The sequence below is a fragment of the Felis catus genome, chromosome C2, assembly GCF_018350175.1.
Source record: "Felis catus isolate Fca126 chromosome C2, F.catus_Fca126_mat1.0, whole genome shotgun sequence".
NCBI classification, from domain to species: Eukaryota; Metazoa; Chordata; class Mammalia; order Carnivora; family Felidae; genus Felis; species Felis catus.
In genome coordinates, this window is record NC_058376.1 from 112,797,397 (window position 1) to 112,812,309 (window position 14,913).

General features: G+C 38.3%; 2 protein-coding genes across 4 annotated transcripts in view; one reads left to right on the forward strand and one right to left on the reverse strand.

The window, feature by feature from the left end:
* MED12L (mediator complex subunit 12L) overlaps positions 1–14,913 on the reverse strand; it is a 335,495-nt gene that overhangs the window by 75,200 nt on the left and 245,382 nt on the right. Inside the window, 2 exon segments of the mRNA XM_045037430.1 lie at positions 311–429; positions 4,681–4,828. Of these exon segments, the coding sequence (XP_044893365.1) occupies positions 311–429; positions 4,681–4,828 (267 nt within the window).
* P2RY12 (purinergic receptor P2Y12) overlaps positions 1–14,913 on the forward strand; it is a 46,448-nt gene that overhangs the window by 28,236 nt on the left and 3,299 nt on the right. For 2 of the 3 annotated variants that reach the window (XM_011286173.3, XM_011286175.3), the window contains exon 3: positions 14,473–14,629. The gene's annotated coding sequence lies outside the window, so the exon portion shown is untranslated. Of the gene's footprint in view, positions 1–4,912; positions 5,079–14,472; positions 14,630–14,913 lie in introns of those variants that run through there. The other variant, XM_003992001.6, reaches the window with a different exon arrangement.

Genomic DNA, 14,913 nt, shown 5'->3' on the forward strand with positions numbered 1-14,913 from the left:
GATGATTGTGAATACGTTTAAAAAGCATATTTATAGGGGCGCATGGGTGGCTAAGCCCATTAAGCATCTGACTTTGGCTCAGGTCATGATCTCTTGGCTGGCAACACAGAGCCTTCTTTGGATCCTCTGTGTCCCATCCCTCTTTTTGGCACTCTTCCCAGCTTGTACTATCTCTCTCACAAATAAATATTTTTTAAAAAACGTATTTATAAAGCCAAACAAAGCCAAAAGTATATACTGCATGAAAGAAATTGTCACGCAGTGCAAATGAATAACCCCAAATGCACAATACACAGTTTTAAATGGCTACCTGAGATGTCACTTGATGCTGATCAAAATATGAAAGGAGCTGAAGTTTTGTGAACACAGTCTCCAGAGTTGGAAATGCTTCCTGTTTGTTCTTCCTGGTTTTTTGTCCTTCATCTCCAACTAAACATACAATAGATGCATTACTTTTCATTTCATAGAAGCTCTTGACTTTTTCAGTGGATACTTTCTTTGAAGTATAACATATATGAAGAGGCACACAAACTATGAATATCTACAAAGTAAAAACACTCGCATAATTGAGACTCAAAGCACAAAATCACACACCAGATCCTCGGAAACCCCTCAGTCTCCTTCTAGTCCTCTCTGCCCTAGGAAACCAAGATCCTACAGTCTAAAGGCTTGGATTAGTAATGTCCAGTTTGGAACCATGAGAGATACTTTTTACATCCAGCATCTTTCATGCAACAATATGCTTCTGAGCTTGATCCATGTTGTTGAGGCAACTTTAATTTGTTCTAAAAGGAGTTAATTCTCATTCATGTATAGTATACCAATGTGTGATATACCACCATTTATTTCTTAATTCTAGTGAGTAGTTTCCATATTTTGGCTATTAATGGGAAATACCTCTATAAACATTTCTAACTCTTAAAATATGAAGACAGCAAAAATGAAAGGGGGTAAAAATTACCGATGGTCACAGTGACAGAACAGGATACGTCACTGGCATCTTCTTAGGGCATTCACCAGGATATTAATCCCCCAAAATTTAATATGTAAAAAAGGAAATTTATGCCATTCTAACATTGTTAGGGGTAGCAAAGAATTAAATCTCTCCACATAATGTTAAAGTGCTACATTTATCAATTTAGCATGAAGAAGTTTTAAAAAAATTCCAAAATAAAAAAAAAAAATTATAAACACTTCTTATCCCAGGGGACTCTAGTTCTTATTAACAGTATTAAAGATAAGACCCAAAAGAATTAAGTCCTGTGTTAAATATCTTTAAATACATGAATTTATAAAGACAAATCTAAAATAAGAAAACAAAAAAACAAACATCAGATTATATGCTTCCTAAGATCGTTTCCAACACTACGATTCTCAGGGGTCATAAGAAGGGAGCTCTACCACTCATATCTTATTTTGGAAAGTTTACTTTCAGAGCACCAAGGCCACTTTACTGATTTTTTTCTATTAAAGACACAAATATTTCACTCAACTCAAAACGATGTTGATAAAGGTAAATCTAATGGTTTTAGAAAATAACACTGAAAGAAAAGAGATCCTCTTTCAAATATAAGGAAGCAGAGTCTAGATGCTTCATGCTCATGTGCAAACACACACACACACACACACACACACACACACACACACACACTCAGCGGGGTGTTTTATTTCCTAAAGCTAACAAACCCTGATACCAGAGTAAATAGAATCAAAAGGTGAGTGGTAACAAAAGGTAAGAGACTGTGCCACTTTTGTTCAAAACACCGTATCTAACACAAAGAATAAGAACAAAGAAGTTCATTAAACCTACTTGTTTTTCAATATCTATTCTCAATTTAACTATGGTGGTTTGCCTTAAATATAGCTATTCACATGTAATAAGCATGTTTAAAATATCCAAGTTTTGAATTTTCCATTTACTAACATCATTGATCCAAGCCTGAAAACTCACATCAATGATTTTGGGTATAATGTACTGTAAAAGTGAAAATATATTTAATCACTCCTTCCTGGAAACAAAACAAATAAACAAACAAAAATAACACATCTGAAGTATTGCCACCATGAGAACTCACAAATGCATCTTGTGTGTGTGTGCACGCATGTGTGTGTGTGCATGCATGTGTGTGTGTGCATGTGATTGTGGTTTATGCTAAATAGGATCTATTTACTTACAGGTAACTAACTTCTTAAAACCTCATATAAAGAATATACAATTGATTCTTGGCAATTTACATTCACTTTCAAAGAAACATTTAAGTAATTAGTGGTAGTTCTCAATAGACTATTTTAATGATATTTACATGAATAACAATTTAGTCATAATTTACAGATTTTCCTCATTTACTTTATTTAATCTGCTTTCATAATATATGTTATTGCTCTTATGTTGCTTAACTTTGGTCTTCTTTTAAAAAAAAAAGTGTATGATCCTGACAGTTGTCTTTATTCTCATGGTAAACTTCATTAATGTACTTAAAAAGAAAAAAAAAAACACTGACAACCAAAGATGACCAGCCAATGTAAATAGAAAAATGAAGATTGACCATGTTCAACTGCAAGTGTCATTTAAACTCCTAGATAAGGCCTGGCTGATCTGAGACCACTTCTAATGATTTTCTCAAAACAATACAAAACCACTATATAGGCACAAATCAATAGACGCTAACACAAACTATATTTTCCTGCTTTACCAATTCTCTGCTGAAACGATGGACAAATTACCATTAATCTGAAGTACAGCTAGCTAGCTTCTGGCAAGCGTAGTAGGTTTTAAGGAGGAACTTAACCTTTGACTATTATCAGAAGGCAGCTCACTACATCCCAAATTAACACATACGTGATTGAGGAATTTTATCTAAAATGAGGAAAAGACAAATATCCCCACTGCAAATGCCACTCCACAGTGGTGGTTCTATTGCTGATAACTCAAAAAGTAGCATGGAACAACAAAGATGTTCTCTTTGTGAGTTCAAAAGTGAGAAGTGCCTATTTAAAAGACTGGTACAAAGATAGGACAGACTGTAGTCGGGCATTAAACACTCACTGTGAAGGAAGGAAGTAGGCTCAACAGAAAAAGACACTGCATTGTTTCCTCCCCTTTCCCATTCTTCTCAACCTCCCAAACCCCCAAATTCCCTAAGAGCTGGAAAGACTCTCTACAATTAGTGTTGATAAAACATGTGTTACTGACCCTTCTAAAGAAGACAGTGTCCACCCAGTTCCCAAGTACACAAAAAGAAGTTTCAAATCCCTTTGCTAGCTAGTTACAAGGCTTCTAAATTCAACCTTCTAAATGCAATCCATTTCCTCTTTTCTCAAACAAAAAGAAACAGCAAAACAACTGATCAACAGTTTTTCTTAGATCAGGTTCTTTGTTTCGGGGGTGGGGGGTGGGGGGTGGGTGTTTGTTTTCTAAAACCAAGCACAATAACGACAGGCCAACAACAACAAGGTTTCATTTCCCATCCACAATTCTTGGTTGTTCCCTCACGAAGCCAGTGTGGTACAAGGTCCTTCAGGAGCAATGGACGGGAAGGGGGTCAGGGAAGAGCTGTAAATCACATGAAAGTTAACCCTCCCATTATGCTCTAAAGACAACTGCCACAGACATCAGATACCTGCACTACCACATTCACACTGAAAACCATCTTGCCTTTGTACCTTGCTTCTGCATGTGCACGTCTACCGATAGAGAGGACAGAGAGCTATTTGTATTAGTTCTCTGTACTTTTCTCTTGCAAAGATCTAGTGTGGACAAGCTCTAGGAAAACATCTGGTTGAAATCTAAAGACCAGAGGTCCTGGGGAGAGAGAGGTTCATAAAAATGTGTGTCTTTTGTACGGAACAACAACGTAGGGTTCCTAGAGGAGTCTGTGCGAATGCTGTATAAATAGGGAAAACCCAAATACTTTTTTTCTTTGATTATTTAAGTAAAAGAAATAAACACCAGTAATGGCAGTGAAGTATATATAATGATATCTTATTTTAAATCTTATGAATGCCTGATAAAATAAACAATCCTTGAAAAGAGTAATTAGGCAAATGTGAAGTGGATAATTACAGAATTCCAATTATGCAATGTGGTGACATAATATAAGGCATAGTTTCATGTAAAAAAAAACTATGTCCAAAGCATGGGGAAACGCTTTTCCAAGGAAAGAAGGCATTACCGAGCAAAGAACCAAATTTCTGTGTAACTTGAAATCTCTCGCTGTTATAGGCAGCAACCTACTGCAAGTATCATTCTGACTAATGTAAGAAAAGATCAGCAACTACACTGTCATGCTTTTCAATTACTGTGCAAATGTGAGTACTCAGAGCAAACTACAAGCCTAAAACAGGATGGCAGAGAACTGAAGAAGTGGAACTCTTCCAGACTAAGGGTTTCCAATTCATTCTTCAGTACTTCATTTAGGTACTTCCCATATAGGAAATATAGGAAGGATTTAAAAAAAAAGGGGGGGGGGACAGAAAATTAAAATTAAAATTAATATAAAGCTTACTACAAATGGAACCAAGGCCTTAAAATTTCAATGTGCTTATTCATATTTCAAGATGACAGTCATTCATGAGAGGAAACACTCTGGTGACAGTGACATCCAGGACTCTGATAAAGCCTGTGCTAACAGGAAGGCCAAAAGACAGCCCAATGGGAGCAAAGGCATTAAGGGTCTTTACCCCCTGTCTCTGTGGTGCTCTTCTTATTTAGGATTTTCAAAATATCTTTGGTAATCTTCTTCAGCTGATGCTTCGCTTCGTCACGCTCTTTGCCCACTCCATAAAGCAGGATTGTGCGCTGGTTACATTCATGACTTGAAGATTCATCCTGAAAAACAGAAAATGCATTTTGAAACCCTTGTTGGCAGGGGCGGGGCTGCATTTCCCATCCATGAAATGCACTAACCACAGCCTCTCCGTGCTGGCTGGCGGTGGCATCCCGCCCACCTTTCAGTTCACCTCAACCTCCACTGGCAACACCCTTGTTTTTCCAGTTTGGAACTTGCTAAAGTAAAAAAAAAAGTGTCAACTGACCCGAAGTCTTAATAGAAGCATTTGATGTGGGCGTACTCTACAGAGTAAGTTTTGACTCTTGAAAACTTTTCATTGTTTAAAATTTAACATGGTATTAATTTCACATCATATTACATACTATTTAGTCACACTTTTTCCTTAAGGAAAATGTTACTTCTTAGTAAGCTTGGTTTTCTATATAAAGCATCACTAAATATTTCCTATTTCAAAAAATGATCTTGCTATGATCCTCAAATACTTTGAGAAAAACTGTTCCGTTGGCCTCCCACATGACTGGGTGAGGTGTATGTATATTTATTTCCAAATGACCTAACAACAAAGAGTCCAGGTCTCGTTAGGTGTGAGGTAAAGAGTTGCAAACGCAAACATGTTCAGTACCACCTTCCTCTAGGGGAATACCTCCCCACCCCTGTGCCGCAGACACAGTAAATTCAAGCACTATTTTTCCCACAAGGAAAAAGAAATTATGTCATCACAACATAACACACACACACACACACACACACATACACACACACACACACACAAACACATTCCTTAGCTTAAGTGAAACAGTAGAGGGTGTATATTCTCTCCTAGGACTGGTTTTGAATTTTTCTCTCTAAATTCTCTCTCAGATCCTATATTCTTCCATTTTCTTAGTAAGTTTCTATCCTTCGGTACAATCACTTTTCTTATCTTTCTGTATATGTTCATCCGTTACGGGCAAGGACCCTTCCTAACAGTACCTAATTCTAAGGAGCTTGAAGGAGAAAAGAGTTTCTTCTAGGGAAGACCAAGTGTAATGTGTTGCTAATGGCTAAAAAAAAAGAGCAAAAGCCTGGAGACTTGGGAAAATCCCAATGCTTCATTTGAAGTACTTCACATGTGCACTTTGCACAAAGTCACATTTTACTCTTGAAATGAGAGCCCGTTTTCTAAGCTGCTGTCACCTTCCATCACTGTCCTTCTCACACGCTTGCATTCAAGGCACCCCTTTTCTCCCCACCGATACCCTTTTTGTTATACTCCACCAGAAATATGCATTTGTATACGCTGCCAGTCCATCTTGCTACCCTGTCCAGAATTAGTAACATTTTATGTGTTCAAATTTGCATCTTAAAAAAAAAAAAAAGCTAGGAGCAGGTCTCTTCTAGAAACTGCTGTTATTAATATTCTGACTATCCCAATTTCCTCTCAAGTTTCAAAAGACAGACCTAATCACGGGATAAAGTCAACATAGAGAGTGACCCCTACATTTGGCTGCACCGAGGCATGACCTGAGCTGCTTACTAATTTCCAATTTTTGTTGCCATTACAGAGTACCGCTGTTGTATTTCTTTTTTGTCTGACGGGATGTGTACATATGAGCCCTGTAAAGGGAACAGGGGGAAGGCACTAAGAACACTGTACAAAACTCAGGCAGTGCCAGCCATGTGTCCTGACAAATGTATTTAGTTAAGGCACCTGTCAAACAGTTCTAATGTAAACTTCTGTGTGATGGGTGATGGAAAGATGTCATCAAAGTTACTGAACAAATGCTTTTAGAGGATCTACCTACCTTACCTACCTTGGTAAGACAAGATGGTAGGGACTCTGAGAAAATACAAGGATGAATGCTCCCTGTCCTCCATGAGCACAGATTCAGTGTCATAAAAGTAGCATTTGCAGAGCTTCAAGCCCAAATGGTGATAGTAAAAGAAGTTACCTTGGAAAGACGCATGTGCTCAGCACAAACACAGAGATACTATGGCTCCATACTGTACCAATAACAGCCCAAGTTCAGGGTAAGAGAGAGCTATGGCTGTATTCAGACTGTGGCACTTGCAGACTCCATGGTCCTGAGTCTTTCTGTCCTAATGAGCCTTTCTGGGCCTCGGATGCTTCCCCTGAAACGTTGGCTAACACCACCTTCCTTGTAAGATTTTTACAAGAATAACTGAGATGAAGCATGTAAAGCACTTAGCAAAGCAGCATATCAGAGAGCCCATCGCTGTCCATTCAGGTTTCAACACTTCCACTTCTCACTTGCATGCGCCCCAGATCCACACCAAACTGTATTACTCAACATCTCCTCAGGCACCAGGATACTTCCTTCCTTTGCTCTTGCTCCTCCTGCCACCTAAAATACTTACTCTCAATAGCTTGACCCTCATGTGTGGAAGTGCTGTACACAATTACAGCATCAGGTCCCTCACTGTCACCTTAGTGTAGTGAATGCCCTTGGGCCAGGAGGAGGGAGGGGAAGAGGGCCTTTGAAGCACTTGCCACAGTGTAATTCACTCACTTTCGAGGTATTTGTTTAATGTCTGTCTTCCCTGCTCCTCTGTCAGTTTTGTGACGGAGAACTCCAGGTCTGTTTTATTCACATTTATAGTCCCCTCAGTGGCACTGTGTAGGCACTTAATTTATGACGAATACATTAAACAATGAATAAATAAGTGGACTAATGAAAGAACACATGACTCAAAGAATAGGGCAGGGATGAAAGTAAGAACAAAAACGTTCTGTAGAAAACCTAACCTGATAGCTAAGTGCTGATAGAACTGAAGAGGAGAAATGAGAAGCAGAGAGAAAAAGCCAAAAAGTCTGTAGGGTGTGAAAACTCTCTCTCAGTGGCCTGAATAAAAAACAATAAGAAGCAAAACCAAAAAGTACTGAAGGAAATTGGGAAAGAATTAGGCATCTGAGTGAATGTGCATCTCACTAGATTTCAAGATGGACTCACTAGATAAAATTTGTTGGAGTGGGGGGGAGGGAAGCAGCTTATAAGAACAGGGAGCTCATGAATTCACCTGCAGGTGAGAGGAATTGGAGGCACAGGTGGATACATATTATAAATGTCGAGTAGGTGGTGTGACGTGAGGACCTACACAGAGGTAACAGCTTAGAGGTAAGAGCAATATGTCCCTAGGAGGGGCGCAAAACCCCCAGGTTCTCTTTGAGGGGAGGGGACAACTAAGAGAGTAGAGACAGGAAGGAGATAAATAAGCCATCAAATGATGCACACATAATCTCCATAATTAACAAGATCAGTGGACAAGTGGTGGTCACATAAGTCGGAGGGGGGACATTAAGAGGGCCATCGACAGTGTCAAATGCAGCAAGAAGTCTCAATGAATGTTGCCTCTCTGACTTATTTAAAAAAACAAAAACAAAAGCAAACTACACATCAACTTCAAAAGAGAAGTTTCTCTGTAGGGGCAGAAAGCCGGAAACAGGATTGTAGTAAGAGTAGATGGTGAAATGGTAAGGGTGAGGCAAGTAACCTACATTTACTAGTAGTTGGTCAGGAAGAACAATAGCTTGAAAGGTGGAGGGGAATAGGTGTATTAGGAAAATCAAAGGCAAACTCTTGTTCCAAAGGTATGTTTCAATTAAAGGAATCTCCATGAAGGAAATCCAGATTGGAAGGTAGATAGCTGATACAGGAGATAGGAAACAATGGTTTGTTGTTTGGATTAGCTTGTAAAGAAAACCCAGGACAACTTTCTACTTCAGGGAAGAAAATGGTAAAACTATAGGGAAATTTGGAGGTAAGGAAATAAGAAACTTGAAAAAGCTTTCATCAGTTTACTGGCTCTGATTTGCTCAGGGAGGTGGACCAGAAGCAGCCAAGTCAAGAATTTAGAGTGAAGGGATGAAATTAAAAAATTAAGAAAAATATGCATTTAGCTGCAAAAGAACCATTAGCCTCTATATGGGGCCTGAAGACCCTATTTGTGTCTGATAATTAATATTTTCAGGTAAATCATGATAGCTTTTACTAGTCTTCAAAGATATTTTAAAAGTGACTGTTTTTCATTAGCCCACAAGATTTGTTTATATCAAATTTCTGTACTTACAGAAAACCTATGTCTTCAAGTAGCAATTTATAGTACATGAGAACAAGGTCAACCTAAGAGAATGGGCCAAATATTTCCAAAAGCACCAATGAGTTCTCTGTTCCTTCAACTAGGTATTAAAAAACTGTCAAGTTGAATAGTTGGTATCTGTATCAGATATATACTCCATTATTTATACCCTGAAGGTCACAACTTGCTGGGCAGAAAAAAGAATCAACTGTCGTGTCTCTGGAAGGTCGGCCACCCGTCTCCTGCTAGCCCGCTGCTGTGCTTGGGTTAAACAGGTCATCTCCCGTATAAGCTAAGTTCTGAAAATCTCATCCTCAGGACTGATTTCTCTTCTTCTTCAGACAATATCTGACACTCACAAAGACTTAAGTGAGCAACAAACTTGGAGGAGACATGTCCAAAAGCCCTAGAAGGCTTGGAGTACTGAAGAAATTAAAATAGGTATCTTGAGGGGCGCCTGGGTGGCGCAGTCGGTTAAGCGTCCGACTTCAGCCAGGTCACGATCTCACGGTCCGTGAGTTCGAGCCCCGTGTCAGGCTCTGGGCTGATGGCTCAGAGCCTGGAGGCTGTTTCCGATTCTGTGTCTCCCTCTCTCTCTGCCCCTCCCCCGTTCATGCTCTGTCTCTCTCTGTCGCAAAAATAAATAAACGTTGAAAAAAAAATTCAAAAAAAAAAAAAAATAGGTATCTTGAGCTACCCTTACTGGTAAGAATTTGAGTTAATTGAAGTCAGGTCTCCTCTAAGTCATCATCAAAACCTAAGTGATTAGACATGTTGCGGAAGCATGTATGTGTGTTCATAAGATGGGATAACAGAGATGATTATCAGAGCTGTGTACTCTCCTTTTACCTCATTCATATGTCCTGGTATTTCTATACTGACCCAATCATTGGAGAATTTTAAAATTAATAAATTAATGTTCTTTTTAGAAGGAGATAAAAAAGAATCCCACTCTAGATATACTTCCTTATCTTCCAAACACTCATGAAAAACAGATGAAGTAAATGTGATGGTCCTAAAAAAACAAGATATTGCATTTGATACTTCCAACACTCTATAATTGTGTATGTTTAAATATTCAAATGTAAACCCAGCAGTCATCATGAAATAAATTGCAGAGCGCCCTACCCCATATCCCAGAAAAGCAGAAAAACTACCATTTAAAAAAAAAATGGAGCTACTTACATAAAGATTTTGTTTATCTATTAAAATGAAAAACTCTTAAAAGAGGCCTCCAAATTATTTTTTCGCAGAATCTTTCAATATGTCACATTACTCTGTTTAGAATAAATGACCTTCCAAATAAGTGTGACATGAGGGATAAGCCTTGGGCAGAGGTGTAATACGAAGAGAGCAGACATGCATGGAGAGGCTGTGTCAAAGGAGTAAGAAATTAGCAGCTTCTTCTCATTTGTTACTCCACCTGAAATGGAAGAACTCCTTTAAATCCAGAAAAAAGGAGACTCCTTTCATTAGATTTATACAGGAAATTTTTGTTCTACACTAGCTTAAGGCCCATGGTATGGCTGAAATGACAGCTCTGGGCAAGAGGCTAAACGCATCCTGGGGGCACAATAAAATGAACATCAGTGCGTTTGACTGTATTTACTAGTCCTCTGCTTTCAAGCAAAACAATCAAGCCAGGGATGACAGATAATTAGATCAAGATGACATTTTCTTTTGCAAAATACCCCACACCCAAGAATCTTTACTTGTGGAGAATGTCTCATATACTACCTCAATTTTTATACTCAAACGGGTAAAACCACTAAATTCTATGAGTAAGCAGTGCCTTAAAATGCATGTGTTCATTCAAAACATTCACTAATGTCAAAATGACCACACTTTGAAACCATGCAATGTGAGAGCTAAAATATCCTAAGACCTAATCAAATGTCTCAATTATATCTCCATTCTCTTGCCCTAACCTGATTCCACAAGGAACACCAGGTCCTACCATTTCAGGACATGGCTCTCTAAGTTCAGAGTAATCCATTTGAAGCAAATATTTTCAGAGAAGCAGACTACCTTTAATAGATGTGGCAAAATAAACCACCAATTAAACCACTTACATGTAAAAATTCTGGGTTACAAATTCATTTTGTGAAGTCATCTCAATCTTAGAAATTAACCAAATCAATCAAAATCAGTCCCGTTTCCAATGAGAATACATACAATTATAAACTGCATTTACTGTTGTTTATTAATGACAGGCTCAAGTGTACAACTTGTTCTACTTCTCTGTACAAAAATATAGCTGACCCCCAAAAAACGCAGGTTTGAATTGCATGGGCCCCACTTATGTGCAGACTTTTTTCCTTTTAAGATTATTTATTACTTACTTACTAACTTATTTATTTATTTAGAAACAGAAAGAGAGGGAAGGAGGGAAGGACGGAGGGAGATGGGGAGAGGGGCAGAAAAAGAGGGAGAGATAGAATCCCAAGCAGGCTCTGCACTATCAGAGCAGAGCCTGACATGGGGCTTGAAACTCACAAACCATGAGATCATAACCTGAGTCAAAATCAAGAGTTGGACGCTCAAGTGAGTGACCCAGGTGCCCCTATGTGCAGACTTTTTTCAATCAGAGTACTAGAAGTGGACTGTCTGTTACATTTTTTTTCTCTAGCTAATTTTACTGTAATATAGTACATAATACATATAACATACAAAATAGCTGTTAATCAACTGTTTGTATTATCGATTAGGCTTCCGTCCACAGTGGGCTATTATTAGTCAGGTTTATGAGAAGTCAAAACTTATATGCATATGTCAATTATACATCAATTAAAAACTTAAAATTTTTTTTAAGCTATACCGCCAATTTTTGACTGCTGTACCCCTAATTTGCACATTGTTCACGGGTCAACAGTATACTTTTTTTTTTTAACGTTTATTTATTTTTGAGACAGAGAGAGACAGAGCATGAACGGGGGAGGGTCAGAGAGAGGGAGACACAGAATCTGAAACAGGCTCCAGACTCTGAGCTGTCAGCACAGAGCCCGATGCTGGGCTCGAACTCACGGACCATGAGATCATGACCTGAGCCGAAGTTGGCCACTTAACCGACTGAGCCACCCAGGCGCCCCAACAGTATACTTTTATAACCTGAGATGATTCACTTGAAAGTGATCTACATGGGTAATTGGCAGTCAATTCCTAATGAGAAAATTACCAGAGAAGATTTACAGATAGGTGGTTGTGAGTTACAATCAAAGGAAAGTTAATTTAGATCAGGAGCTGGGGCCTTTTGATTTACCCCTCAAATCACTATTCATAGCCTTCTAGGAATTTGGAAATATAAATTCTTCATAATGTAGTAAGATGTCAGTATCCTGAACTAGTGTTTCTTTAGTATGGCATATTAATTTGTTGAAATCAGTAATGCTCTTTTTTTTTCCACAAGCCTTGTTTCATCTGAGTACCTTAAAAACACTTCATAAACATCCTTTACACTAAAGTTTGCAATTGGGTGTATAGGCAAATATTGACTTCTATTTTCTTGAAAACAGTACAACCATTCCATTCATGGTATTTACCTCTTGCTCCAGGGCCTCAACAAAGTGGACATGGGGGTGGGGGGTTAGGTCGAGCAGACACTGAGACAGGGAGGATTTCTAGGTGCACAGTGGTTACAGGTACAGGCTCTGAGATCAGTTAGAATGGGGTCCCTACTTCACTCTGCTCCTCAATTTCCATCATACAGAGAACAGAAACAAGATGACTATCTACTTCAGAGAATAACAGAGATCATTCAACAAGTTAATTCACGACAATATAAGAAGTCAAATGTTGGCTCTTATTATTCTGAAGTGTACGTAGGCATAAAAGTGTTTTCCACAAGTATACTATTGTGTCTCCAAACCAAAAACCAAGTATTAAAATTTAATTAATGCAATACATTTCAAAATAGAAATAACGTAAGAATTCCCACTTTTATAGGACTCCACTATCACACCTCTAGATGACTAACAGATTGGGATCGTTACATGACTCAAATTTCTGACTGAAATTACTAAAATATTTTTTAAAGTTTATTGATTGATAGAGAGTGAGCACACACAAGCAAAAGTGGGGGAGGGGCAGAGAGAGAGGAAGAGAGACAATTCCAAGTAGACTCCACACTCAGTACAGAGCACCACGAGGGGCCAGATTCCACAATCATGAGATCATGACTTGAGCTGAAACCAAAAGTCAGACTCGGTTAACCAACTGAGTCACCCAGGTGCCCTGAAATTACTCAAATTATAGCTTAATCCCAAACTCCTAATGCCAACAAAATTCTCAGGTTGGTTTAAATCAGTGATCTTCAAAGTTTACTGTTCATAACCCTCACTTGGAAGGTTCTTTAAAGTATAGCTAAGGGGTGCAACCAGAGTTTCTGATTCAATGGAGCTAGGTTGGCTAAGTCCAAGCATGTGCATTTGTCACAACTTCCTAGGCGATGCTGGGCCCCTGTTCTGCACTTTGAAAATTGGGGGCGCCTGGGTGGCTCAGTCAGTTAAGTGGCCAACTTCGGCTCAGGTCATGACCTCGCAGTCCACGAGTTCGAGCCCTGCGTTGGGCTCTGTGCTGACAGCTCAGAGCCTAGAGCCTGTTTCAGATTCTGTGTCTCCCTCTCTCTGACCCTTCCCCATTCATGCTCTGTCTCTCTCTGTCTCAAAAATAAATAAACGTTAAAAAAAATTAAAAAAAAAAGAAAATTGATGTTAAAGATTATTTAACATACGCAGAGATAGACCCACTCAAAATTCAAAAGAAAGAAGTAACCAAAACATACGTTCACACCAAAGGCACCAAGCCAAGTGGATCTACTGGAAATAAAGGGACATTACAGTTCAAATCTTGTATGTGTGTGAGAGAGCATCAAAAACATTTATGTAAAGGTAACAGAGAAACAGAGATCCCTTAATTTAATAACATATTCTCTGCCCATCCAAAAGCTAGATTACAAAATAATTGTTTATATTCAAATTCTATTTAAGAAAAGCCTGAAAGACACTTTATATAATAAGCCTGGCAATGGATACAACTGTTTTTCTTTTTTAATGTAATTTTGGAATCTTCAAATTTATAATGAGAGGAAACTGTTTCACGTACGAAGACTTGATCAAACACAGATTTAAAATAATGACATTATTAGCCAGGAAAAAAAAAACAAGGGGCAAGAGACTTAACATCCGTAACAAGCACACATTTTGAGTTAATGTAATTACTTGTTAAAAGGCAATATATCACCCAGCTTGAGCACAGTATGTTTTCAGGTAAATAATCATCCGAGAAAGCAAGCTCGCAATCTTCTCCAGGAAGCGGACTTTGAAAAGCTTGATCTCAACATGGATTTACTGTGTACATGGGAAACAGCCAAAAGAACTCATAAAGTATCAAACTCTATGGGCAGGTCTCACCAAACAGAAGCAAGATTTTAAACTGCATTTTAAAAGATGAATTCTTGCCCATCCTGCCCCACATTTCTCAGGGAAATAAAAGCAGAAGTCCTAAAAACGGCCAGACGGAAATAGAGTGTCTGCACAGCTTTGAGTCCAGGGCACTGGAAGGTAATTTCTGATTGTGAAGTCCTCTCTTCCTCTCTCTTTTTCTCTAGAACACTCAAGACTTTACTGATGAACACTCAGAAGATAAAGAGTTATAACAACTAAACTAAGACATTAAAAGGAAAATACCAGACGCTACTCCGCAGGTTGCCTTAACTGCCAATTAATGGATACATTTAAATCCTCCTGAATCAACAAAACAACCAGGTAATTTTATATCTAAAAGTATTTGATAAATACAGGTGTTTACATGATGATGAATGTGTACATGTTTGTCAAGTTTTCTTAAAATTGGAAACCTTTAATAATGTCAATGCATGAACTTATTTGGAATAAAAATTAAAATACAAGCTGTACTAATGGTGTCAGGAAAACCATTAACTTCTTCATTAAACACACATACGCATATACACACACACACACGCAGCACAGAAATAAAATACAAATGGTCTTATTTATTTTACCTGGAGTGTAAAATGAGATTTAAATGT